The sequence below is a fragment of the Scophthalmus maximus genome, chromosome 9 (genome assembly GCF_022379125.1).
Source record: "Scophthalmus maximus strain ysfricsl-2021 chromosome 9, ASM2237912v1, whole genome shotgun sequence".
In the NCBI taxonomy this organism is placed as follows: domain Eukaryota; kingdom Metazoa; phylum Chordata; class Actinopteri; order Pleuronectiformes; family Scophthalmidae; genus Scophthalmus; species Scophthalmus maximus.
This window is the reverse complement of record NC_061523.1, coordinates 6977562-7005000: the sequence shown is the minus strand read 5'-3', so window position 1 is coordinate 7005000 and position 27439 is coordinate 6977562. Positions and strand designations below refer to the sequence as shown.

At 44.5% G+C, this 27439-nt stretch overlaps 1 protein-coding gene across 2 annotated transcripts in view; it reads right to left on the bottom strand.

The window, feature by feature from the left end:
- Positions 1–23557, bottom strand: part of ppp3cb (protein phosphatase 3, catalytic subunit, beta isozyme) — a 31435-nt gene extending 7878 nt beyond the window's left edge. The window contains exons 1-8 of one of the 2 annotated variants that reach the window (XM_035650194.2): positions 23359–23557; positions 12108–12308; positions 9267–9391; positions 7291–7402; positions 4381–4526; positions 2705–2844; positions 1328–1405; positions 81–175 (exon numbers count right to left, since the gene is read on the bottom strand). In XM_035650194.2, coding sequence (XP_035506087.1) covers positions 81–175; positions 1328–1405; positions 2705–2844; positions 4381–4526; positions 7291–7402; positions 9267–9391; positions 12108–12308; positions 23359–23383 — 922 coding nt within the window. In that variant the 5' untranslated portion in view covers positions 23384–23557. The remainder of the gene's footprint in view (positions 1–80; positions 176–1327; positions 1406–2704; positions 2845–4380; positions 4527–7290; positions 7403–9266; positions 9392–12107; positions 12309–23358) is intronic. The other variant, XM_035650193.2, reaches the window with a different exon arrangement.
- Between the last annotated feature and the right edge of the window lie 3882 nt (positions 23558–27439).

Here is a 27439-nt window from a genome sequence, read left to right as displayed (position 1 = left end):
TGTGTGTGTGTGTGTGTGTGTGTGTGTGTGCGTGCGTGCGTGCGTGCGTGCGTTTGTGCGTGTGTGTGTGTGTCTCAGACCTTTGTTGTTGTAGACATCCAGGTAGTTCGGAGCGGAGAAGATGGTGATGAGGGAGGGAAAACCTGTAGTCTGACTCTTCCTGTACATACGGTACCTGAGGAAAGAGCGAGGAAAACAAACCGCCCAACGATGTAGCGATTCAAACGAAAAAACACCACACAGTTGATGAATACTGAGGATTTGCCTCAGAGGCCTTTACAGCAGACAGGGACTTGTTGAGGACGAGACAGCCATGCATAGAACCCCTGGCATAGCTGGGAAAATCTGTGTGGGCAAAATGACAGGTCAACTTGCCATTGAGCGGGCTACTGCAAGGAAAGCCCATCGTGTTTGAAAGAAGGCGTCAGCACTGGAAGTTGGAGTTTTATGTACAGATAAAGGAGTAGAGATTTCAGGTACAAATACAAAATCTTATTCTGCCAAAATTATAGTTTTTTATGACCTGCTGCAAAGCCCATGTACCCAGACCACCAGGGTGTGATTTGCCAGAGGGGGGACGCGTGGGATTTGCCACTTTCTGGTCTTCATATCCCCACCTCTGCTGAATTATTATTATCCCCAAGGGGAAACAAAATGTACCCCCCCCCCCCTTCAAAGTGATCAATGCTACCCATAGACCATATAAAAAAAACTAAAATAGACATTTTTTAAACTAATTTTTTTTTAAACGGCTTTTTCCAGGATGTCACCAAGCTTGAATATTTGGAAGGGGATTCACTTCTTGAGCGTTTTGTTTTAGCACGTCCGCCTCCTAAGCCGGAGGTCGGTTTGCCTGCTGCATGACTGTTAATGGGTTCAGCAAAACGGCACAACTCAGAATAGCTCTGTCTTAATTGCAGCATTATATTTAGAGGATTTTCGCTGAGATAACAGATGCCGGTAATGGATTTGGATTTGTGGGTCGGAAATTGTGTTTAGTCCCCACTTTTTATTTTGTTTATACTAGTGCCGGAGGCCCTCACATGGCCATTTGCCTTAAAATGCTGTTTTCAAGAAGTGAGTTAGTTAACCTGAATTGTGTGCAGGCTGTTGGGTGCTCTCAGTGAGACAAACTCAGACAATGCTAATGACACAGTTTAAGGGTGACGGGGGGGAGATCGTGGAACCTCGTTCCCCTTAATGTGTCATTTCCTGCGCAAAGGAAAAAATAGCAGACCCGGCACATGACATGTCAAGGTATAAGCAATTAAATTAAATGGTGCTCCCTTTTAAGCCGAGAGACGGACTGAGCTGTCTGTCAGCTTACCCGGCATCCTGTGCTTCATGCGCTCTGATGATTGACAGCAGGTTGTTGGTTTGAAGGAACTCGCACACTGCTGGGTAACTGGGGACAGAAAGACAGACACAGAGAGAGAGAGAGAGACTGAGAGTAAGCACAACAATCTGAAATGCGGCAATGGAAAAACATCCAGGGGAAGAAATACCCCCCCCCCCCCCAAAATGACCAATAAGAACCACTTTACATGACGAACATGTCGTCTGTTTGTGTGTTAAGACTGTGGTGAACCACAACACTTATGGACGTGTGTCTAGAGTCGAGCAGTGGCAGATGAGGCGGCCTCTTGTGTTCTGATGTCATGTCGGGCTGAGGCCAACAGGGGGCATCAGTGAGTAAGGACAGGCCCGAGCAGGGCTTCACCCCGGTGCTGTGGGGGCCAAGGCAGTCATGGATGTTCTGTTCGCTCAACATAGAAAATCACAGTGTTCTCCACAGATAACATGTCATTGCGCCAACATCTACACTTGAGGAACCCAAGTGCGACCGCACCAACGCTCCCATCGCTGTTTCAACTTTAGCTCCTCGTCTGTACATTCCTCCGTTTTTATTTTATTTTTTAATTGAAGCTTTCGTCCTCTACCCGACCACCACCACTCTTCTCCTATGTTGCTCTCTCCATTCCTCTCACTGTATCTTAATATCACTTCATATCTGGCAGGAGTAGCCCGTCGTCATAGCAACAGAACCGTGCAGTCTCCCTTGGGATTGTGGGATATCGTTTCATGCTGAAACGGAACTGTGTGTATGTGTTTGTGAATGTGCTGTGTTTGTGTGTGTTTCACTCGTACAATCAGTGGGGGTGTGTGTGTGTGTGTGTGTGTGTGTGTGTGTAAACTGGCCAAGATTTTCTGTCTCTCGTATATCTCCCAATGATTGTTGTTGGATCTTGGATGTGGTGTAACCAGGCAGGACGCATAACCAACATCCCCGACCAATAGCCTGAATTCCACATAAAACTTATTAGATTTCTGATTTTTAAATGAAAGCCACATCTCACCAACACCAGGCACTCACAAGGCACCCAGGTCATTAAAACACATCCACTGAGCCCACCACAACACACACAGGAACACATTTGAGAGAACCAGTCTTATTTCTGGCTGCATACTTCGGTCGGTCATTTTAAAGAACAGTGTTCATCATGTGTATTCTTTTTTTTTTCGCGAATATTGGATTCAGTCTGGGTTGTTTGGATACCAGGTCTCTTCATATCTCAGGACAGTTGTGTCAAGGCCACCAGACTGTACTTCATTCTGATTCAAGCTGAGTTGTCAGTTGTCAGAACTCTTATGTAATGATTCCTTTTTGTCGGTGTCATCATGAGGAGTAATTGTTCTGCCGTACCTGTAGAAATAGGAGCAGCCTCTGACTGTGTTGTGGCCAAAATACTCCTGGGTCTTCTCGTTGCCAAAGTCTTCCAGGGGGTCGGCCCACAACAGGTCGCACATGGGCCCGAACGCCGGGGGCTCCTTGAACCGGTCCAACTGGGACACAGGACGCACACAGACAAATGCACAAAAAGAAACACACAGAATATAAGCTCACAGAAAAACACAATTGCTCACGTAAAGGCCAGCGCACAAAGAAAAAAATGACATAGACACAAATTATGCATGTTCATATCAACCGCAACACATACGCATGAACAAATAAAGTATAGATCAGAGGGGAAAGAAAAGCAAACACGTAGGGCACAAAAATGCATACTGTCAGAGCGGAGCATCTCCATGGCAACCCTCACCACACGGGGGGGAGAAGATGTCACACCAGCAGATTCACCATGGAAACCCTGCCATTAGATGAGGAAGTGGGTTCTGGTGTCTCTTCATGTGTGTGCCTTTGTATTCTGTTTTCACTGTATACATGCAGCGTGTGTGCAGGTCTCTGATACTGGTGTATTTCTGGTGTATTGTTTTTTTATGAATTCTCTGCCTCTACAGCACAGGCTGGTACAAAGGCATAAATATAAGTCGCTTGTGTATTTGCTCGCATACTGCACATACAGTAGGTCACACAACACAGTTATTATTTTTCTGAGTGTGTTTTATGTGCAACATATAAAAAGGTTGCACTGCTTTAATTGTATATCTTTTCATTTGACCTAAAATATAATTGCAAGAGAGCATAAGTGCAGACAGTGGATTCAGCCTTTGGATAATCTTTGAGGATTTCAAGTATAGTAAATACAACTTCAACTTTCTTGTCCATTTCAACTCTTTTTCTCCTTAGATTTAGCTATTGCATAATTTTGTCATTTGAAATAACAAACTGAATTACCAATAAGATATTGTTCGCCGAAATAGATATTTCTTCCTTTAGAAGTAGGGAAAATCAAAAAGTCAACTACGTTCTAGCTTCAGTGACTAGCTGGTCAAGTGACAACCCACTATGTCGTCACCAGATGGTTCGTGTACCAGTGTTTTAACCAGCGCCATGTTGGCTTTTTTGCACACCCCAATGTATACGGTGCTTTATCGTCTTTTTTACTCTAAATCTGACCATAATTTACAAAGTGAACATCATGCTGTGTTGGAGAAAAACTTGAAACTAGCAATTGAGACCATAAACTCCTCAGGGCAATGTTGACTGACGTTATAAATCAAGGGAGAAGTAGAATCATTTTTAAAAGACTTCTATAGAAACTGACTTCTTTTTGCAACCTGTGGAGTCGCCCTCTGCTGGTGAGTCCAGAGAATACAGCTTCATTTTCCAACCTGGTGACTACGTCCATTTTTTATATAAAGTCTATGTCAGATAGCCATGGTTGCTTTGTTTGTGACGAAGTGCAGTGAGTGTGATAATCAAACCACAGTGGAACTAATTCTTACAGTAGCTCTGTTATCTACTTACTCTAAATTCAAAAAGCTGTTTTCCCAGAGATGATGATACATTATTTCTATGGATCAATATTTCTTTTATATAAAAACACCAATGTCAAAAAATCGACCCAACTCAAATTGGCCCAAGTAGGGCAGTATTGTTAATTCAAACTTGTATGTGCGTGTGTCTTCTTATTGTACCTTTTTGATGTCGTCCAGCGTGTGGATCTCTGGTGAAAGCCCCCCATGCACACAAAGGAACTGCTGGTTCATCAGGGCTGCCAGGGGCAGGCAATCAAACGCCTCCATGCAGGAGTCATACACCTGCTCCGAGTACTTGATCTTACCTGGGGGTGGATGGAGCCGTGGAGAGATAGTTTGAGACTTGAGACAAAAGAAGGCGCCTGCGTGTGCTTTGACATGCTTTGAACAGCCACTAGCCCCGCAAACCTTCAGTCGGCCCCCGTCACTCGGGGATGGGACTGTTTCGTATTGCGAACAAGTGCAAAAAAGAAATGTAGAGAAGAAAACAGACATGAGGACAGATCTGAAGAACTAGGTAATCTTAAGGCCTCAGACAGACTTTTTCGTATCCTCTGAAAACATGATCTGGTTCACTGGAGTAGAAAGGCGCTAACATGTAGAGTTTTCACATAACGCGTTATAAATTTATGCGTCCATCCCTTCTCCAGCACTCCCATGTGACCTGTTTCTCTCCTCTCGAATGATTTAGAAATGCCACTTCCCGGAGAAGGGACGTTGGTGAAGAGCTGCTACATTTTAGAGCACACAGCATATTATTACAGGCAACATATGGAGGCAAAGGCTCCAGTTCTGTTGCCAGTGAACAAAATCTGACCCAAATAAAAGCATGAAACGGCGTAGGGGCGTCACTGTGAGGCAGAATGTCTGCTTTATGGTTTGGCGGCAATGTCGAGAAAGACATCCAACACACGGCATCTTTAAGGACATTTCACACATCCTACACGAAACAATATCAGAGGATTAAAATAGCTGATGAGAGGAAATAGGAGGAGGGAGACAAGAAGAAGAAGAAGAGTGAGGAAGAAGGGTGGATTTTGGATGACAGCGTGCAGGGAGGAGAGGAAAGGAGAATGATAATTTCATAAAGAGAGAAGGAGAGAGATTGATGGGAGGAGACAGGAGAAGGAGGAGAGGTTAAGAGTGGAGATAGGAGAGAGAGAGGCGATGACGGGGAAAGAGGGAAGAGAGATGGGAAAGAGAAGGGAGAGTGCGAGGACATGAGAACAACATGTACACAAATCAAAGCCAGTGTCGCCGAGCATTTGTGTGCGTGTGTGTGTGTGTGTGTGTGTGTGTGTGTGTGTGTGACAGCAAGGAGTGTGTTTGTCAACCTCTCCATCTGCCTTGTGTAGAGCAAGAGCTCATTATTGCTGGTCCACCAGTTGTCAGCTCCTTACACACTCACACTCACACACACACACACACACACACACACACACACACACACACACACTCTCAAACATTTATGAAGAACACTATTGCACACGCATGCAGTCATAGTACATGCTCTTGCACACACACACACACACACACACACACACACACACACACACGTACACACAGCAGATGGTAATTGAGGGCGACCACTATTCGCCATGAGCACCAGGGGAAATTAGCTTCCTCGTCCCTTGGCCAATCAGACACAGAGGAGTAAGTCCCTGAGCCAATCATTACGAGCCAAATTAATTTGCTGCTAATCACCCACTCTCGCACAGGACGGTGAAACTCACTGGCAGAGAAGACAGACAGAGAGAGAGCGAGAGAGAGAGAGAGAGGGAGAGACTGGGGGAGGGAGGAAGCGATCAGAAGAAAGATGCAGAGGAAGAGGAAGAGAAAAAGGATGTGCAGTGTGGGAAAGGAGGGAGGATGCAACCTGCCAGTAAAAGAAAAGGATGAGGGGGAACCATGAGGGGGAGGAAGAGACGAAGAAAAGAGACGCTACAGAAAGTACAAAAGTTAATAGCAGTCAGTCAATATATTGATTAGATGATTGACACGAGATTAATCTCTAAGAAGTAACTCTTGGCCAAAAACCCCTCTGCTGAAGCCAGTTCTAGATGCTACTACATCAGAGTTTAGATTGAGGTTAGTATATATGAGATAGCAACGAGTTTCCTCAAACTCATCAGTATTTTGTAACATTCAAAATTAAGTTTTTTATTCGTCTGATCTTACATTTTTGATATCGTGCTTAGAGCCTGTGCTCCACCTAGGTCATTTTTGAAGCAGCTCATTACGACCTATGTGGTAGACGTATTTTGATGGATTTGCTTATATTCTGTAATATAAGTAATAGTGCTGATTCTCTGCCATGTCACCCTAACCCTCACCATTTCCTTTACAAGCTCATCGACCGCGCGTTGGTAAATCAAAATAAAACCCCACAATGCTCTGAGGCGAAGAGTATCTGTGGCGCACCTCCTGTCACCGGTAGAGGCGCTGATTTCGGAAGCGGTCAATTTGGACATAGTTCGTCGCATGAGTCGGAGGACTTGTTGCGTGCTTATCACATTGAGAGCTCTACACTGCAAAACAAAAGCAATGCTGTTTGTTGTAATCTACTACATGGAAAAAAGGAAAAGAGGGGGGGGGGGGGGGAGGCCTTGAATCTACGACGACGACGTTCCCACCAGAGTTGTTATGGTTCCAAACCCAAATATAAGGTTCCGAATCAGTTTTCATTCAAAAGGCTCCAAGTTTGGTGCACGAACCAGAACAGAGCATGCTCCATGCCGTTGGAAAAGGGCTCAGTGATAACTGCAAGTGTCCCACGGGAGAACGGAGGAGCCAGAGCGAAGAGTCTCATAATCAAGACACAATTGAACTGATGGTTTGACAATGTTACGGCAACTTAAGCTTTGTTGAATTGAGATGGAGAAGTGTTTTCATTTCTTGACATTTGATTAATTCATCCCCAAAAACAATCGGCAGATCAATTAACAGCCCTAACTTCATAACAATTTGAGCACAGAGATGGACATGACAGCTTGTGAAGGAGCAGGATGGTGGAGGCTAAGAACAACAGGTGAGGGTGTCACCGATGACGGTACACAAAATGTTACTCACATTCTTGTTTGAAGGTGAAATATTCGGTCAGATGTCTACATTCATGGTTTCCCCGTAGAAGAAAGAGCGTCTTTGGGTAGAGGATTTTCAGTGACCACAGGTACAACACACACTGAGGGTTCGACCAGGAGAGAGAAAATAAAAGCTGGTTAGAGCGAGCAGCTCGATGGAAAGCACAACATTAAACTGAACCCAAAAAAGAGCTATTAACTATTAGAGTACATAAGTACTATTATATGTAGTATTTGAGTACACTGCAAAAAAGGAATTTCAAGAAAGTCAGGAAAGTCTTCCGTTGAAGCCCTTTTTATGGTGATCATCAATCTTACACTAGATTAAGTTCTAAATTCCTGAATTCAGCTAATTCGCGAGAAGACTGTCCTATTTCAAGCTTCCTTTTTTTGATTTGCCGACCGTCAATCTTAGATTAAGTTATGCATTTTTCTTCGGGTACCTGGTAGCTCACATGGTAGAGCAGGTGCTCCATGTACTGAGATTTGAGACCTCTGCATATCGTCCCCTCGTCCCTCAACCTTCCCAACTTACATCTCTCTCATCAATAAAAAGTTATACATTCTTGAAGTCATCTCAATCAAAAGACCAAATTATACATTTTTCCTTAAATTTGTCTTAAATGAGGGAGTTTTCGTCGTTTGCATTTTGGCTTTTTTGTGAATATGTTAAAAATAGATAATATATATTTAATAATAATAATATTCTGGCTATAGCTTCATATTAATCAGACAGATGTAAGAGTGCTATCCGTTTTTCTTCTTTTCCCAACATGTCAAACCATTCCTTCAAACCACACACAGCAGAGAAAACAACTTTTGCCTTTTTTAGCACATCACTTTTAGTAAGTAACTGTACGAGGCAGAGTTTGGGGGGTGATTTTACTGTAAAATTCCCCTCATTAAATTCAAACGGGAAAATCAAAGCGCAACACAGAGAGAATGACGACGGAGCCGTTTCAGGACTTCCTCGTGTGAACGAATCAACCACCGCCCAAATGAATTGAGCCGAGCTAAAGAAAGACATAAACAGGATTTTGGCAAGAATCATCCCTAATCAGTCTGTGTTGATTTAGTTAGAAGAAGAAAAGAAAAAAAGAACTTCAAACAGCTGTGGCTGGTGTCTGACATCTTTACACAATTACAATCATCTGCCTTTTTTTTTGCTTTTAAGACTTTATTAACTGTACAAATGGCTGAGGGCGTGTTCTCTCACCTTTACACAGTATCATCCCTGCTCTACATCAAGTCCCCCGTCTAGTGCCCTTGAAGTATGTCAGGAAGGTGGCCTACATACTGCTCCCTCTCCTCCCAACTCACGCCATGTCACTGACACATCCCTGATGCCACGGGGGCTCGACAAGCCAAGACGTTCACCGTGTGCATTGTACTGCGTATTATGGATTCGAGTTACACTGCTGATCACCAAAAAAAACTTTGTTGCACTCACGTCCAAAGAATCAAATGTCCAGACAGCCCTCTGGATAGTATACTCAGCATATCTCTACACAGCTTGCAAGCTTATTTTAGCAAGCAGCATGATGTACTCCAGCCAATGATCATGGGCCTTGAATTATTCTCTGTCTGTTATGTCCCACAGGAAAGCACAGTCTAAATCTGAATAGTGTCACCTTGGCGTCTGTGCATTGTCAGACACACACTGTGGTGTGTCAGTGCTAAACTAAATTATCTTTTTTTTTTACATTTACATCACATTAAATATGGCACAGTTTTGTAACTGAATACCTCAGTAGTGAAATAAATGTCACCCTTGGAATCTACATGGATGCTAAATTGACTTCGGGGCAATAGTGCGCTCTAATTTAGTTGTAAACTCACTCTTTACATATCACGGTGAGCTCGCGATATTCCTTGCGAGAACTCACCACCCAGTTAAATGAAGACATGTTCAGGGACATGCTACAGTCAAGTGTGCACAGTGCTGGATTAAGTGTCCGTCCTCACCTCGATGCTGAAGTAGCCCCTGTCCACATAGTCCCCTAGGAAGAGGTAGCGCGTGTTGGCAGGGGAGCCCCCCACTTCAAACAACTTCATCAGGTCGAAGAACTGGCCGTGGATGTCTCCGCACACTGTGGACACAGCACACCGCGCCGTTACAATCACAAACGCCGTAGCTCTCAGCTGCCGCATGCAACTCAGTTGACATATGTGGGACTGTCTTTTGCTTTGGTGGCTCCATATGTCCCGATTTGCATTTGTCCTGTGCACTGATCTAGAAACACAACTCATCTGCATGATAATTTTTTTTTTTAAATCTTCCCAAAAAAGAATCTAGCTCAGTCTTTTTCTGTTTAAATACAATCCGTCAGTTAAGGAATGCATCAAGGATCTGAAAAAGGCTCCCTCACATTTCTATCAGAATTCTCTGCCAAATTGTCTTAAATGACAAAATGCTGTGCTAGTAAATAGACCTGAAACAAGTGGTTGGTTAACTGATTATTAAAAAAAATAATAGAAAATGACTTGATGGCCACTTAGTCGTTTGAAAGCCATTCATTGTTTTATCAAGAAGATTCGTTGATATTGAAGCAATTGTAGGCCGTAGCCCTATTGCAGTGTTTTCTGTTGTGATACAACTCCTGCAGTGTGAATGTAAAAGCAGCCATTTCTGCACTAGGTGAAATTTGCTATGAATCACGGTAAAATGTAACTTCCTTTCCTAATTAAGTTCACGTCCACAACAATCACACTTTCTCTATAGAGCCTCATCGGGTCTGATTCTATACAGACTTTTCTGATTCTCTCCGATGTTTCCCCCCGTTTTTATTCCACAGATTTGTTTTCAAGTGACACCGAGGAGTATTGTCTCTCATTTAGGCTTACACCATCAGGCTTCACATTCATATTTTTGAAAGACTCCAGGACTATGTCAGTCTTATGACATTGCCAGAATACATGTATCCGATCCACCTCCCTCACCATCTGCATGGCCCCTCCTTTCACTTCGAGCCGATCTCACAGTTCCCCTCTGCAGCCATTTCACGATGGTCACTTCACATCTGTCTGGCGTCTGTCTGTCTCTCCATCTGCTTGCCATGTTAGTGTCTGTTTTTGTGCCGACTTCTAAGCATTCGCTTTAATCTGAACTGGGAATTGGGAAAATGCAAAAAAATGGCATGAGTGAAACGGATCTGTCCCCGTCGGCTTCCTCAGACCTGTCTCAGTATTCTTCCAGATACCTTCATGTGACACACTAAAAGCCTTGTCAGTTCCCATTTTAGCAATCCACCTGCCTGTCTGCTCAATAGTTGGCCGATCTTCAAGCATTTCAACAGGGACTGCATCAAAGTGCTATACTGTTTTCAACAATATCTCCTCAACATTACAGTACATTTGCTCAAAGCCCTGTCTGCGTGGATCTGCACTATTTTCCGCTAGTTTTATCTCCGAAATATTCAGAGTGTCTGTTTCTGGGTCAGAATCCGTACACGTGCAGAAACGTTGCTCCTTGGGAATGAGCCGGTTTGAGAACCTCTGGACTGAGCCGCTTATGATCGACTGTCTCTCCATCTGCCTGTCTGTCTGTGCTTGTCCCCGGGGATCTGTACCTGTGAAAGCTGAGCGTGGTTCCCACACTGCGTGGGCCCGACTGCCCACACAAAAATTGTCTCACACATAAACACACGCATGTACATGCAGAGATGCAGAGATGCAGATCAACTAAGCGGTGGCGGGAGGTTGAGAGTGTCTGACATGGATGTGTTATAAGAACTGGATGCTGAAATGAAAAATTCAATACAAAGAGTAACAATGGATCCGTGGATCCACAATGTAATCCACGGTGTCTGGGTCTATCTGTCTATCTGTCTTCTCTGTCAACATCTCAGAAACTCGTTCATTTCATTTTGTTTCTCAATCTCCTCCTCCTCCCCTCCACATACTCCTCAGTTAATACAGTTTTCCTGGCAGGGGAATACATGCAGATACTACCAAAGCCAGCACCCGCTACTATTGGGTACATCTGCCAACTGGTTCTCTCAGTGAAGTACGACCAAATTACATTTGTGTGGCAGGTAAGTGTGGAAGATAAATGAATCGATGAATGTAATCTGATTCATACATAATTGCTAATCTTTCTGTCGTTTGCGCAGCAGCTACTGTTACTCCGCGTCTCTGAATGTTGCTATCTGTGTCCTCACTGTGTGTGTGATATATTGCCAACCGTGCATGCATATCCACACACACACACACACACACACACACACACAGCTTTGTCTCCATGCAAGTCATCCCAATGGGAACTTTGCAAACAGTTTTTAAAGGAACAGTTCAACATTTTGGGGAAATATACTAATTTGCTTTCTTGCAAAGAGTTCTACTAGATATGTAATACCGCTCTCTCGTCTGTCAAGAGAGAGCAGTTGATTATCATTGCTTAGAATTGCGGGAAACATCAGGGGGAAACAGCATAGCTCTGTCCAAAGGTGACAAAATCCCCCTATGTGTGAAAAACAATTTGATATTTTACATAGGTTACGCTCTGGGATATTTCTTGCCAAGAAGTAGAGGCTGCAGGAAGTTACTACTCCAATGAATAAACAGTCTGGCACATATCTGGCACTTTGGTTTGAAGAAATAAGATATTACAGGGATGGTTATTTAATGAGCTAGCTGTTTCCCTCATTATCAGTCTTTATCTGCTTGGCTGCTGGTTGTACAGTTATATTTACTGTACAGACGTGAACCAGTGGCATCAGTCACCTCGTCTATGAAATGCATATTTCCAAAAATGCCAAATTGTAGCTTTCCTCCAGTCTTATATTTCATATCATCACTTTACCATACCCGTGACTGGCGCCTCAATGTCCAACATAGTGCGCTCCTGGCGCAAGATGGCGGCACCCTCATCGATGATGCGCAGGGCCACAGCCTCCTCCAGCCGGCCCTCCTTGGTGAGATGAGCTTTGAGCAGGTCAACCCGCGGCCGGCCCTCGGCATCAAACACCTCCTTCATGGTCAGCCGGTGGGCCAGGGGGAAGGGGACCGCTGGGGGGGGGGGGGGGGGGTGACGGAGATGGAAGTGAGAGGGTGTAGAGAAGAGCGGAGGCGAGAGGAGAATCAATAATGGAGCCAGAGAGGGAGGTGAATTAAATTAGATATTTGAGAATAAGAAAGAGAAGGAGAGTTTGAATCAGTGGATGTTTGGATGGAGGTGAGGTAGATTATAGAGGGAGGGAGAGAGGTTGATACAAGGGGGAAAAAGAAGAGAACATTTATAACAATGCAGAACAGGATTTATTGGCATTTCCAGTATTCTTCAACAAGCTTGGCCACAAACAACATTATCCTGATCACACCTCTGCTCCGGGCTTTGTGTGTGTGTGTGTGTGTGTGTGTGTGTGTGTGTGTGTGTGTGTGTGTGTGTGATGGAGGCCGAGGTGTGTTGTATTGAAGCAGGGGCTGTCAGAGTTATCAGGGCTGCCTGCCTCTGCTCTGCAGTAATGTCTCTCTGCCTCTCTGGCTCTGTTCTGCAGTAATGTCTTTCTTACATAATGAAGGCCCCCAAGGCACTGCTGGGGAGGGGGGTTGACTGACGACGGGGGTGATACAGCAAGAGCGCACAGCTGCACGTGAGGAGTCATAAACACACACACACGCACGTGCACATACGAAGCCACACTCGACAAAATGCAGATACGCACACAAATGTTCTTAACGAACGCGCACAAACTCAGTGGCGAGAAACAAAATGCAGAGGCACAGGGGCGCATGCGTACATTATGTATGGCACAATGGAACTAACATGCATGAACGCATGTGTGTGAGCCTATAGTGGCACACACACACACAGACACAAATATGCACACACACAAACATGCGCGCGCACACACACACACACACACACACACGCTCATAAAAGGTATTGTTATGCAGGATCCACAGAGCCTGTTGGATCCCCACCAGTGCTAACACAGATAATGGCCTAGATCACACACTAAAAACTAGGCCTGGCATTTTCTCTCTCTCTCTCCACACACACACACACACACACACTTTCGCTCTCTGTCACTCTGTCTCTGTTTTGCACTCTCTCCTCTTGGTCTTTTCACTTCTCTCTCTTTCTCTGGCTGCATCTATCTCTTCCTGTCCCTGTGACAGGCCACAGTCTTAGCACAGTCTTCACACCGATGTCCGTCGTTACATTTTGATGCGACGCTCACGTTTTATTACATTTATAAGAGTAAAAGGAGCTCAACAACCACACGGAACCAGACTGCATTGTTTTGTATGACCACCACGGAAACATGACCAAAATTTAGGGCGGGGGTGGGGGGGCAATCTGGACCAATCATTTGCAGTCGTTTTACAGTAAATCAAGAAGTTGTGCGTGATTATGAGAATTTTCCATGTGTCTGATGACACAAATCACACTGTTACTGTGTGGTTGCTTTTCTTTTGAGCTATTTTAAGACGTATATACAATCTAGCTATTTGAATCTCATCTCTTTATTCACCTTCTTTATCCTGAATCAAACCAAAAATGTCAAAGAAATGCAATTATAAATCAAGCAAAAAAAACCTTGCTGATGACCCTAACCCTTATGGGACACAGAGAGAAACACCTGACTGCACATTTGGACATCCTAAACAATCTAATGCCATGGCACCGACCGCACGTCAAGACACATTCACACAGAACCCGAACCCAGCGCACAAGAAAACTGAGCTGTCCCAGGACATGACGAGCGAACAGAAGTTCTACGCCATGAAACCAGTCTCGCTTCTCAGGTTTGGTCTGATATTTAAAACTTTTGTGCACCCAAGAGAAAATAATACAAGAGAAGGAATTCCTCATTCGTGTTGATATTTGTTTGACTTCATAAATATAGAAACAGGTTTTGAACAGGGTCTGGTCAGTATGTAGCTGAACCTCTGTAACGATGCTGGTAGATGCCATAAAAATCTGTGTGCATATTGGAAAAAGCTACATTGCTCATTTGAAGCTTGCGCACACGTGAACTAAATGTACTGTATATATACTGTGTGTATATTTCTGGTCTGAGGTAAAACTGAGGCTTCTGGTGTGTGTGTGTGTGTGTGTGTGTTTGTGTGTGTGTGTGTGTGTGTGTGTGTGTGTGTGTGTGTGTGTGTGTGAGAAAGAGAAAGGGTCCCCACCTTTTCTCTTTCACACACACACACACGCACACACAAACGGGTGAGAGGGAAGCAGTGTGAAACTCGTAAACTGTGAGAGCAGTGTGAAAGTAGGGCAGGTACGAGAGCGGCAGAGACACAGAGCTCGGGGAAAGAAAACTATAGTTGGGAAAACTATACTTGGCAGTGAGGGGAAAGGATAGAGGAGAGATTCAGTCCGAACACAGTCAAACCCGGCGACTGACCATCGGCTGTGAGTTCAAGCACCAATTGAAAGGCTGAAGACAGAAAGGAAAGCTGTCTGCGCTTTCCGAACTGTTCAATTACGAAGAAACCACGTCTGAAGTTGTAATACTGACATTTGTTAAAACATGTTGGTGCAGCTTTTCTTCTTTGAATCTGTTTTGCCGGCCAAAATAACAAACTGTCTCACCTAATATTGAATTACTTTCTCAAGGTTTTGGGCTCGAAGCTCAACATTGATTTATGAATCTTTCAAAGGCCTGGACTGTTTTGTACAACAGCAGAGACTAACAACGATAAATAGGAAGTGGGTGAAGCAAACATGACAGAGGCTGATGGGAATGTCATTAGTTTTGCAGGTTTTTTTATTTATTTATTTTTAAACCAAAGCAATGTCTAAATTCAAATACATACTGTATAGAGCTGCTTCAGCAGAAGACATTTTCCTGAACTTTAGTAAGTTAAAGTAAGTTTTCCAGTATAAGGACAATGTCTGAGTGAGCCCTTGTGGGAATACAGAGGGACAGTCTCTGGATGACTCCCTGTGAGCGAAGGGGGGCGTCCTACCCGGGCGCCACCCCGCGCCTGAATATCCGGACATTTTTCCTGCTGCTGTTGACGCATCTGACTCAGACAAATCTCCTGCTACGTTTCTTCATCTGTGAATGGCAAAGTCTGGAAAATGTCCAGACCGGATATTCTGGACATTATCCAGAGGTCGTGTCTGAAAAATGCTTAGGGTCAGTTGTCAGAGCACTGATGCCAATGTCAATCGGAACTTTGGTGCCAATCCATCCAATATTTATATATTAGTGGTGAACCCAGTGATAGGGGGACATGCCTACACCTGCTAGTGAGATCAAAAGAAACACACATGATACTGATCTCGTATGAGAAGATGCATGGATCTTTTGGTTTTCCTTATATGTTAATTGAGCTTTTGTATGGTCCTGGTTTTTTCATCCTAAAACCCTTTATGACTAAGTAATATTTTTGGCAAAATCTTAGGCAAACATAAACTACAGCTCCTGATAAGCAGGTTCAAAAGGTGGTTCTTGAATTAAATTCACCCTCAGTTCAGTCAAATCAAAAGATAAATAGCAAGAGCGGATCACTGCTGTCTGCAGAGGTTTCATTATATTATTAACAGGGTTTTTTTTTCATCACAAGGAGGTCAAGTTAAATTTCAATTATTAAGCTGAACTTGGCATGACCTACTTGACACACATACACAGAAGTAGATGGCTTATAAAGGACTTTGGAGATGAAAACATAATCTCCAAATTATGTTTGGGTTCCTGACAAAGGATCATTATGTGTCATTGGACAACAAGAACAAACTGTGCAAAATTTAGTGCTTGAGCTTGTGCAGAACAAATTGCACCCACTGAAGCCTACTTACTTACTTTGCGACTGTAGTAATGAAGAAATGATGCAAGCAACGCACAATTTGAACATTTTTGGATCAGTTTTGATAATCTACTGTATGCTGAAAAAGCCATTTAAATCATTGATATTTGTTTTCATATTCAAAATAGTCTTCTCATGCCTTGTAATTTCTTGTGTATAGTTTCTATAATACTTGAAACTATGCACTCACATGGGACCTCCATGTTGCAGGCATCATCCTTCCATGGTTAACTTCAACCTGATAGTCCCTTTAACGGCTAAGAGCACAAACATTTAAGCACCACTATAAACTATGCTGTTGTCCACCATCACAATATCTTCTACCACAAGTTACAGCCCCTGCAGGAGGTATTTCCTGAGTCCGACCCTCATGCTTCTCCAACAAGGCCCTTCCTGATATTCTCATCCACTTTTTTTGGTCTCTCTTCCAGACAAACTTAACTACACAAACTCATGTAACCTGGTGTTAAACAAACTATAATTCAAAACAAAGAGTTCAGGAGAAACCGACTGAGTCGAAGTGTGCGATCAAACTATTCACCTCCTGTCAAACTAAAGCTGTTGTAAGACATGAACCCCGGAAATGTCCGGACATTTTCCGTCGTTTGCCCTTTGTCATATAACGAACGCGGCAGGAGATTGTCAGAGTCAGAAGCGTTCGCACCAACAGGAACGTTTGCCGGGACATTCTGTGGTGTCCGGGAGGAGCATGAGGCAGGACATGGCGATACTTCCGCTGTGGAAAGCGGTGTTTTTTTTCTTTACATTCACAAAACACGCCCACTCACTCACTGTGCATTTTCCTACTGTTTTCTCACATGGGCTCACTCTGATATTTTCCAGAAATTTGACTAGGATAGTGACAATAATGGCAAGAGTGTTTCATTGATGAATGAACTCTCATACTCTAAGCCCCTGTTTCCACATTGCAAATATAAAATGTTGGTATGGAACAGGGGCTGTTCTAGCTCAATATTCTGTTCAAAACCTCAATTATTCAAACGCAGACCCACGAAGACAAGAAGGAACATATAATTGTAGCAAGTCTAAAACTATGCGCCATGAACGCATGTTGTCAGATGACGGAGAGAGTTCATTTGTATTTCGCAACAAAGAACACAGTCAATTGATAAAAGCAACCTCCATGGTTCAACGCCAAATATCTGATTAGAGATTTGTTGTCTATTTATTATTGTTCATATTATTATATATATATAGGAAGTAGGGAATAATATTCGGGTTTTTTTAAAGTTGTAGAAGGGGAACCACTTCGCTTGGAACAAACGGTAAAACTACATTTTGCATCGTCTGGAAACAAAGTACAGGACCTAACTTGTCATCACCAACTGAAAGACTACCTGTGGGTAAACTATGATCATGAATGTGGATGTTTTTTGGTGGATTCACCCATTCTGTGAAAATCAAATACTGGACCAAAAGTGATGAAATATTTTGAGTGATTCTGTATATCTTATACATATCAGCAGTAAGAAGATAGTTTTATCCTGATGTACAGTGAACTCCGATCACAAATGCCAAACTTCTTGAGTAAAGTGATGGTGATGACGAACACAGTAAACCACTTTCCTTTTCACTGAGTCAACCAATCACATAATGCCTGGCTGGCAAGAGAGGTGAGATGCACCAAGTGGTGAGAGATGAGCAAAGTGGGGAAAGCATTTTTTAAAGCTTCTTTCCTCATGTACTTTGGACTGTTTTCGTCTTCTGGCCCGCTCCCCGTTGCTGAACTGTACGCTGAATTCATTATGCGCCAACGCTGCCAGCTCAGCCAAAAATCTCCACATCACAGAGCAGCGAGGGGAAGCCCGAGAGAAAATCTGTGACATAGCTTTCAACCAAATCTCCTTAATTTGTCTGGGGCTGGCCTAATAGCCTAACTGGAGCAGAATCTGATCAGAATCATCTTGTTAGTGGGTGCACCCTCCCTAATGGCTAAAGTTAATTGTGGGAATATTTCATCAGTTTTAATAACACAGGGACACCGTTCACAATCAAAAGGGGGTTGCTGCGGGACGGCGGAAGTGACAGCGAGCGAGAGCAGACGTGACGGTGGAATTGACCCATGATGCATCTCTCCTCATTTGTGTCTGTCCACTGAATGTTGCAGAATGTGGCTAAATGGGTATAATACAACGCAACCTTGTGCTTCTCCATCAACTGCTTGTCAGATCACAGCCGAGAAACAGAAATCATCTGCTGGGCAGAGCAGTACACACTGTATGCCAAAAAGATGATATACATATATTAATTACAGAACCATAATATACAGCCTATATGTATTGTGCAAGCATTGAATGAATTCATCACAGTGCAATACAGTGTGGGTATCTGGCTGGTGTTCGTCAAGCGACACCAGTGATGGCGTTACTGTACGTGTGTGTTTGTACGTTAGATGTGTTGCCCTCTGCAGGACCTAATCCAAAGTGATTACACACACACGTCTCCTGAGATCAGTCCGTCGCGCAGCCTGTCTCAGCAGGAACAAATGAAGGAGGGAGGAAAGAATGAGAGCAGCGAAGTGAGGGAGCGAGCGCAAAAAATCGGGGTGTGTGAGAGTCATGCTTATTGTGTGTGTAAGAGTCCGTCTGTGTTTATCTACCATCCTTGACCCAGATCAGCTAACATAGATCCATGGGTCTTTGAAGGTGGTGAGGGGGGGGCAACTAAAGAGGCGTTTGAAGTCGTTGAATTAATGCACACTACACACATGAAGGACCATCTGTGTACACACACACACACACACACACACACACACAGAAAATGGCCCATCCCGTAACAGCCTGTCCTCATTAGACAATTCCTCTCTCTTTCTCTCTCTCTCTGTGGAGTACCTTCCATATAAATAGCCATTGCCCTGCCACCCTCCCCACAGGGCACACACGGACCTGTCAAGGTGGGACCCCTAACTCACAAGAATAGCAATGCGTGCACACGCACACGCACACGCACACACACACACACACACCATGGGGAAATGGGACAGTATGTTACACTTAAAGGAAATATGCCCAATCTGCCTAGAGCCTTGCCAGGGGTGGTGTGGTGTGTGTGTGTGTGTGTGTGTGTGTGTGTGTGTGTGTGTGTGAAATACATGCATGTGTGCATGTTGGATATGGCTCCACTCAGCTTTAGTGAACATTCTTCACACACACTCACCGATATGTTTAAAAGGCAAGACCTTACAAAAGACGTACATCCCAATTGCAACTATTTGTACTTTCACAATGTGACTCGATGAGGACTACTCTGTGACGGGGAAGCAAGGGAGCTAGGCCTGTGTTTTAAAACAAGGAATTCAGACAATGCTAGCTTTCTAGCGGGTTGCTCTGTCTTATTTTTAGACACTTCAGTAGTCCCCTAACCCAAACATAGAGTTGGCTAAGGAATCATATGACTGGTAATGTCCAAAAAGTGACAAATGAAGCGTTTGGGCCTGGATGGTGAGTGAGCTGTTTAGGGGATGAGGACAAACAAAATCGGCAAAAATAAACCCAGCTTTGCGGCAAACGACGGCAATGGACACAACACACAAATGGAATGGACTTTTTTTCCCAAGCACATTAACCATAACCCATTTTGGGATTAGTAAAGAGTTTATTTCTATACCTTAGATAGTGGCCATCCCTTGTAACGTGAGCACGTTTATACAGTATGTGCATCGATATAGTCAGGACTAAGTGATAATACAAGTGCCGATTCACTTTAATTAGATAAACATGCATCACATGCAATAAATCCTATCCTTATGAAGCTTATAATTTTCCTTTTTTATTAACATGGTGCCATAAAAGTGTTGATTCACCTTCATGGTCATTTCAGTGCTTGTATAGTCCTTTTCTCACACTGTGCAGTTTGAATTGTCCTGGCAGGGAAAGCGTGGCCGTAACTAATTGTGATGATGATGTTCCTATTCCATTTAGGGGAACCTGTAGGCCATGACAATGAGCCGGCGTGCACATTACCAGGGCCCCGACACCTGAATGAAACTCCCAAATGGCGCACACCTGTGTTTTGACAAAAGTTGAAATGAGAGAATGGCCTACTGAACAGTAATTTTAATAAGAGATGTTTTTATGTCGTTTCTATCCACCCACATTCACACGCGACAGGCTGTGTTAATAACTCCCCTTAAAATCTGTCCCAGCAGGTAAACCTATGTTTTCAATGGACTCCCCAAGTTCTCCCCGTCTTCCGGTGGGCGTCAAATGAACAGTGTGACCACGAAGACAGGTATTGTTTTCACATGTTCATGTGTTAACCATGTCATCTACAATGTCAAAAAATGTTTGTTTGTCTGGAGGTGTTCCATTGAAATGGAGAAACGCCAACCAGTCCTCACATTTAAGAAGTCGTAACCATGAAATACATGGTAGGGTTGGCAAGTCAAACTGGTCATAACAATGCCAACACCCTTTTCACACTTGACAAGTGTAACTAATAACATTATGACCAAGTTTGTATTTTCATATTTGTGACTGGAACATTACATTTAGCACTTTGGGATTGCTTTTAGCAATGGAAAATGTTCTATAAATGAAATGTTTTATTATTATTATAATTATTACTCCAGTTTAGTACAGTATCACATGTTGCTAGCTGACAGCCGGAACAATACGACCATTTAGGGGCTAAAGCGGTAACCAAAGTCTTACACATGTCACACATGATCTTTTAAAATGTCACTGATTTTGGGTCGAGCAATATCTGGACCCTGTGTGTTTGACCCCAATTTCAGGATTATGAGAACCTGACAGTGTGATCTAACCCTGCAAAGTGTTAGTGCACCAACATCCATGTACTGTATGCCTTGTACATACAGTACATAATCGTATTTGTTGGTGGCACTGATGTGATCTATTGCGACATAACATTAAAGGGGCAGTAAGCAATTTTGGAGAAAACTTGTTTCTCCCTTTGTTGATGTTGATGATTTTACTGCACAGACCGAGCTTTGAACCCGCAGCCCCCGACGCATCAACCACTAGGCCAAAACCCCTGTATTGTAGCATCTGTCGCTAACAGGGCCTATCGGAGATACAGTTATGAGTATGGCATGAGGCAGAAGTGAGAAATCTTACAATACTTTCCTGCAAAATTTTATTAAACTTTATGTGCTGTTCTTTCCACGTCTGCACAGTTCAAAAATGCAGTATTTGGTGGAATCTAAGTAAGTGTCACACGCTCATGTTTTAGCTTTGAAGTCAACTTGTTTTCTGCTGCACTCACACACACACACACACACACACACACACACAAACACACACACACACAAATCAAAAAGGGTGTTAGAGGTCCATCGGTTAAATCACAGGATACGGTCCTGCCGCTCAACATTGTGAAACACTATGTCCCTTGCCTTTTTCTTTTTTATATCCGTCTCGTTCCCTGTTTCTCTCTCTCTCTCTCTCTCGCTCTTTCTCCCTTTGCGCCTTTTCCCTCTCTCTTGCTCCAGCTACTTCACCTCCTCCATGGCCTTGTCACATTCTCTCCTTCCCTCTCTCCCTCACCTCGCCCCCACACTCTCTGTGCCTCTCTGTCTCGGTATGTTTTGTCATTTGGCTCCATCTCTGTGCACTTCTCCCACCGCTGCACATCACTGAAATCCATAACGTGGGGGAACTACCACGGCGCAGTCCGTCCGCTGTGGAGTGACGTCTCTCCTTTGACTGATGCCCCCCATCATCCCTCTCCCGCCCTGCACACACTAAATCATTCTCACCTGACTGATCAATTGCTGTGCTGTGTGTGTGTGTGTGTGTGTGTGTGTGTGTGTGTGTGTGTGTGTGTGTGTGTGTGTGTGTGAGAGATGGAATGATGCATGGGAATACAGCCACTTAGTTTGTTCCAGTGTTGAGGCAGCAATTGGGCTCTGACGATGCAGCTGCTACAACACACATGCAGATAGAAGATGTAAAAAAAAAAAAAAGCACACACAAAGAGGAGATACTAATTAGGGGGTAAAGAAAGATAACTGATGGAGAGATAGTGTTGGGGGGGGGGGGGGCAGTGTTCCGGGGGACTCATATTTTCGAGCACCAACCCTGCACAACTGCCGTGTAGGCTTACACATACACGCGCGCGCAGAGAGCCATAGGCAAATGCAGTCCTGGAGTCCTACGTGCAATAACTGCAAAAGCCCCTAATCGCCCCCCAGGCCCAGCCCACCCGCCCCCCTCCGTGCACGACGACGCACGCATGGAATACCGGGGCATGCCCGAGCGGAGCATCCGACTGTCAGCTCCGCTTCTTCCGGCCGAGAGACCTTGTGAGTTTATTAAGCGGAGCCAGTGGGAGAGACGGGCCGGCCAGGCGTCGTCGCATGTGACGGGCTGCGTGCACGGAGGCGCCGCTGCCCCTGCCAGCCCCGTTGTCACCCGATGAGCACGACAATCTGTGCAAGCTCCACGGATCATAACCCGAGCGGAGCATCCCCCCCACACACCCCTCCTCCTCCTCCACGTCTCCCCTATAGCCGCCCACGCGTGGAAAGCAGAAACAGACACTCTCATAAAGACAATGTGCCATAATCCAATGATTCAATAACCACCATTGAGGCGGCACACGGCATCCCTTCGTCAGGCAGAAGGCTTCGGGGTGCACATGCACTCCGGTATCCCTAAACTCCATTTTGTCTCTCATTTGACACTCCGGGACACCGGTGGGTGAAGGGGAAGCCAGGGAGACCTTTACGGAGACGCGGGGGAGCGTTACGCACGGGAAAATCACAGTCACCCGCTGACATTCAGGCCTCGCTGAGGAAAACGTTATGGACTCGCAGGTCCATCATGTGCACACTGGCGGGCTCCCCACCGTCACATCTGCGAACATCGGGATGATTTCACCCAATGGGCCTGCGAACTCAGACTAAACTCGCGGGTGCGACGGTGCGCACTCGGCCTGGCAAAGTTGTCCGCCTATACGTGACGTTTGAAGCCAATCGATTACCCGACTTCGGTGAGATTCGGCTAAAAATAAAACTGGACCGCTAATGTAGGCCACCCTTATGGAAGTAGTCGGCACATCCAGCAGCGAGGCGCGCAGCCACAGACGCACCGAATGGATACGAAGACAGAAAGCTGGGGGGAAAAAAAGATCCTTGAGAATCTCCGAGTGACAAGTCCCCCCATGGCATCTTTTCCCTCCCCGTCTCCCCCTCTGCCCACATCGTCTCTTACATGCACCCTCATGCATCCCGTGACACCATCCACATCCACAGCAGAAGCAACAACACCGTAGATCGCAGGCTATACGCGTAACATGTATTTACCTTTATGTCTGCCTTTCGCTGTCATCGTCACACTGCTTGGTGTTTCATTGGAACAAGATGCTCATCTCCCCCTGTCTCTCTCTCTCTCTCTCTCTCTCTCTCTCCCTCCCTGCCTTTTCCCTCTCTCTATCACTCTCTCGACTGTGCCTCTTGTATTGTTCAGTAACACGAAACCACCGCTAGGAGTGGATCGCGTAAACGGAGCTCATGCAGCACAGGCTGGCGCACAATAGCCTTGGCTATACATAGAGGAAGAGACCCCCCTCCCCCTGTTAGAAAATGGGGTAATGCCTCGGTGAGGGGGTGAATTCAAATAGAATAACGAGGGAAGACCCTGATTATGGCGTATCGTGCTGGGTACCCCCCACCCCCTTTCTCCTACATCATCACCTCCCTCCCCTAAAAGGTTCAGAGGCACATGCATGGTGACTCACTCAGATTATTTTATTATGAGGTGCTATAATTAAAAAAATAGACAGGGATGGAGGAAAAAAAACGTGCATATAAGAGACACTTGTGCAGCGACAGTGATGCAAAAAAAAGAAAAAGAAAAGAAAAGAACGATGAGTGCACCAGGAATATTGGCACAGAGGTCGCTCTCACTGCCCGTGCAGGATCTGGCATGCCTACATTTGATCACCCGGTCGTCGGGACTTGCGCTGCACTCGGACATCCTGGAGTCTAGACGGGAACGCAACCGTGCTTGGGGGGGGGGGGGGGGGGGGGGGGGGGATCTCTCTCTTCTGTCACGGGCCGAGTCTGTGATGTCGGGTCCTCCGGCAGGCGTCGAGGATGTGCGCGGTCGCCGGGTGCTTCTCTCGCTGCGGCGGTGGCATCACTCGCTGGAGTCTCCGCGCTCCCTCGGACGGGGGAAGCCTGCTGCTGCGCCCGCGGTGACTTTGAGGGAGGATAGGCGGATACCTGGCTGCTGTTGTGGCATGCTTGGATCCAGAATTTGTTTTTTTGAAAAGGGGGGGGGGGGGGGGGGGGGGGGTTGCTAGTAGGGCGATGGTGGACTAGGTGAGGTGGTGGGAGGAGGACACTGGAGGTTGGAGGGCGAGGAGACGCCTTGGAGAGAGAGAGGAGACGCAGCTGGCAACACCCCGGAATGGCGAAAGAAGGAACTCTCACGCAGAGTCACGCATTGGCAGGAACACTCACGCACGCACACGCACGCACACACACACACACACACACACACACACACACTGTGGCATTGATTACAAGGCTTCCCCCCTTTACAGCTCTGTAGAGTGGGTTTGTGCCTACACGTGCGCATGTAACTGTACAGTAGGCTGTCTGACAGAAGATCACGTGGGCCATATAGGATAGTGTCTTCTTTGGTAAAAACACAAACAGGCACAAACCCAAGCCTGCAGGACAAGTCTCTTGTGTGCATTGGACACAATATTTATGAATGTGAATGGGCACAAAATGCGTTTTACACATAACCCAGTCTATCAGTCCAGATGTATTTGAATAGCACATTTCATAAAAGAAATCTCAATGCATTGCATATGTGAACCAAAATAAAATAAATAATTATGGGGGGGAGACAGACTGACAGAGAGAGGGGGGGGGGGGTCGAGACAAAAATATGTAGGCACTGGTATGCACAGGTTGGTCTTTGGCTTGCTCTCAAAAGACAGCACATTTGTGATAACATCTTATTTCATCAGGCAGTTTGTTCCAAGAGACTGGTGACATGGTGTCTGAGCGCACCCTCTCCAGATTTACTTTTTAACATGGCTCCAGTGAGGAGACCAGTGATCTGAGGTTTCTGGAATTTGTTGACAGTGAACAGTATTTTAGAAATCAATTCTGCATTTTGTCCAAAGCCAATGAATTGATCTAAAGTAATAGTTGAAGTGATGTGTTCATTTGTGTTTATTATCCCAGTGAACAGCGTTTCGGATTGAGCTGGAGCCGGCCCAGTCTTTCCCGGAAGACAAAAAGGAGATTGTGTATAGGGCCGAGGAGACAAATGCATAAACCAGTTTTTCCAGCATTTGCCTGAGGCAACATGGTTCCAGCTTTGGATACATTTTGACAAAATGCTCTAGCTATAGCTTCAGAACTCACAAACCACATTACTTGTATCAAAGATAACACAGATTCTTAACATGCTCACTGGGGTTTCAGAGACAGTGATGTCATGTTGGATCTGACCTCTTCTTTCTGACCATCTTGTGCCTACCGCAAGGATCTCAGGCTTGTCTTTGCTTGATTGCAGGAAGTTTAGTATTTAATGTTGGTTTTGTTGTTGTTGTTCTGTAAAGGATGATAACACGACAATGTCCACCAAACACGGTGTGGGTGTGAGGTATTACTGCTCAGTACATCAAAAAACTAGATTGTTGGATGCATAAATACTGGGACAAAAAAATGTGAACTCTGGCCAGAAGGTGGCCCTAAAGAAAATGAAATACTTTTACCTCTTGAGGGTCTCTGAGCAGAGGCCCACATTAACACTGTATTATTACAATTATACCTTCTGTTTCTTCATAGCTGTAGATTTTATCATCTGCCTCTGTTTCTCTAGAAGTGTATCTGGCCCCCGGGTTGCAGTTTTGTCAGGCTCCACTGAACGTATGCTCTACAGCCAATCCCACCTGACATTGGGCAAAGGCAGGGTACAATAGGCCAGCCCATCACAGAGCCAACATACAGAGACAAACAACCATTCACTCTCACATCCACACCTATGGTCAATTTAGAGTCTCCAAACAACCTGACCCAAATCTGCATGTCTTTCGACTGTGGGTGGAAGCCGGAGTACCCCGGAGAGAACCCACGCAACATGGAAACTCCACACAGAAGGAACTAAAAGGTTGTGACAGAATAAAAGACGTTACTTTCTTTACAGAATTTTTTTATTATCATAGACGTTATATTCAGAGTTAGAAGCAGGAATGTAAAGATTGTCGTTTGTTCCCTGCAAACTGTTAATTTGCTCAAATGGCCTATGTCATGATAGCTGAACACTGTCCTTTTGAGCAGCACATGTCTGTTCTTTAAAGTAGCGAAAAGAAGCTTCATGAAGTCAAACCATGTATTAGTAGTGTTACTAAGGAAATCATACTATTTGTAATACTTTCACTACTAATAATGTGCAATATTGGAAAAGATTATCTCAAATAATGTAGGCATTCGTCACTATTCTGCTTGACTGTTGATGTAAAATGGCATTACTCAAAATATTTTTGTGTCATCTTACTCTCATACCGACAAAGAAGACAAGAACAATAATGAAATGGATAAAAAATGAAGACCGATGAGGAGACATAAAACCTTTGTATGGCCTGATAGTAAAAGTGAGCCTGCTGCATATTTACGGTGACAATTCCACACAAATATCATGGCAATGGAAGTTGTATCTTTAAATACTAAGCTTCTTGCTAAAAGTGGCTTAATCATTTGCTTTAATATGTAGGAACTAGACGGTTCACTTATTCTTCTTTTTAACAAACATTAAATATGTTATCATGATGAAATGCTGATAGTAAATATATAATAGATGCTCTATTTTGTGGCAGCAGGGTTAATATGAACATAAGTGTATTTGCAGGATTATTTTACATATATATGAGGTTTATCTGACAAATGTGCACTGATGCTATAATGACAACTGTCATTAATATTTTTCATATTGACTTTACATTTGTAAATAGTCGTATAATCGTATAATAATGTTTTTTAGTTTGGTGTTTGCAGCCTCTCTTTAACACCTGCAACTGAAAAAAACAGAGCTTTATATGCCCCACGAACCTATCACCAAAATCTAAGAAGGTTTCATAAAACAATATTCTAACATTTTAAAAAGTATAGTCAAGATTTACTATGAATAATACATACAGTCGATAGTTAGTTTCAATGGAATTCCTCGCTACAGCCCACAAACGTACCAGACCCACGATCTCGCGATCACACTCGTTGCTATCATATCCCTCCGCGCCGGCGACCATCTCTATGACAACCCCCCTCAAATAAAATGTATTATTTCGACAAATGCAGCCAAAGAAATTTCGATTTTTGCAACCAAAAACATTCCGCTGTCTGTGAATATTCGAACGACGCTGCA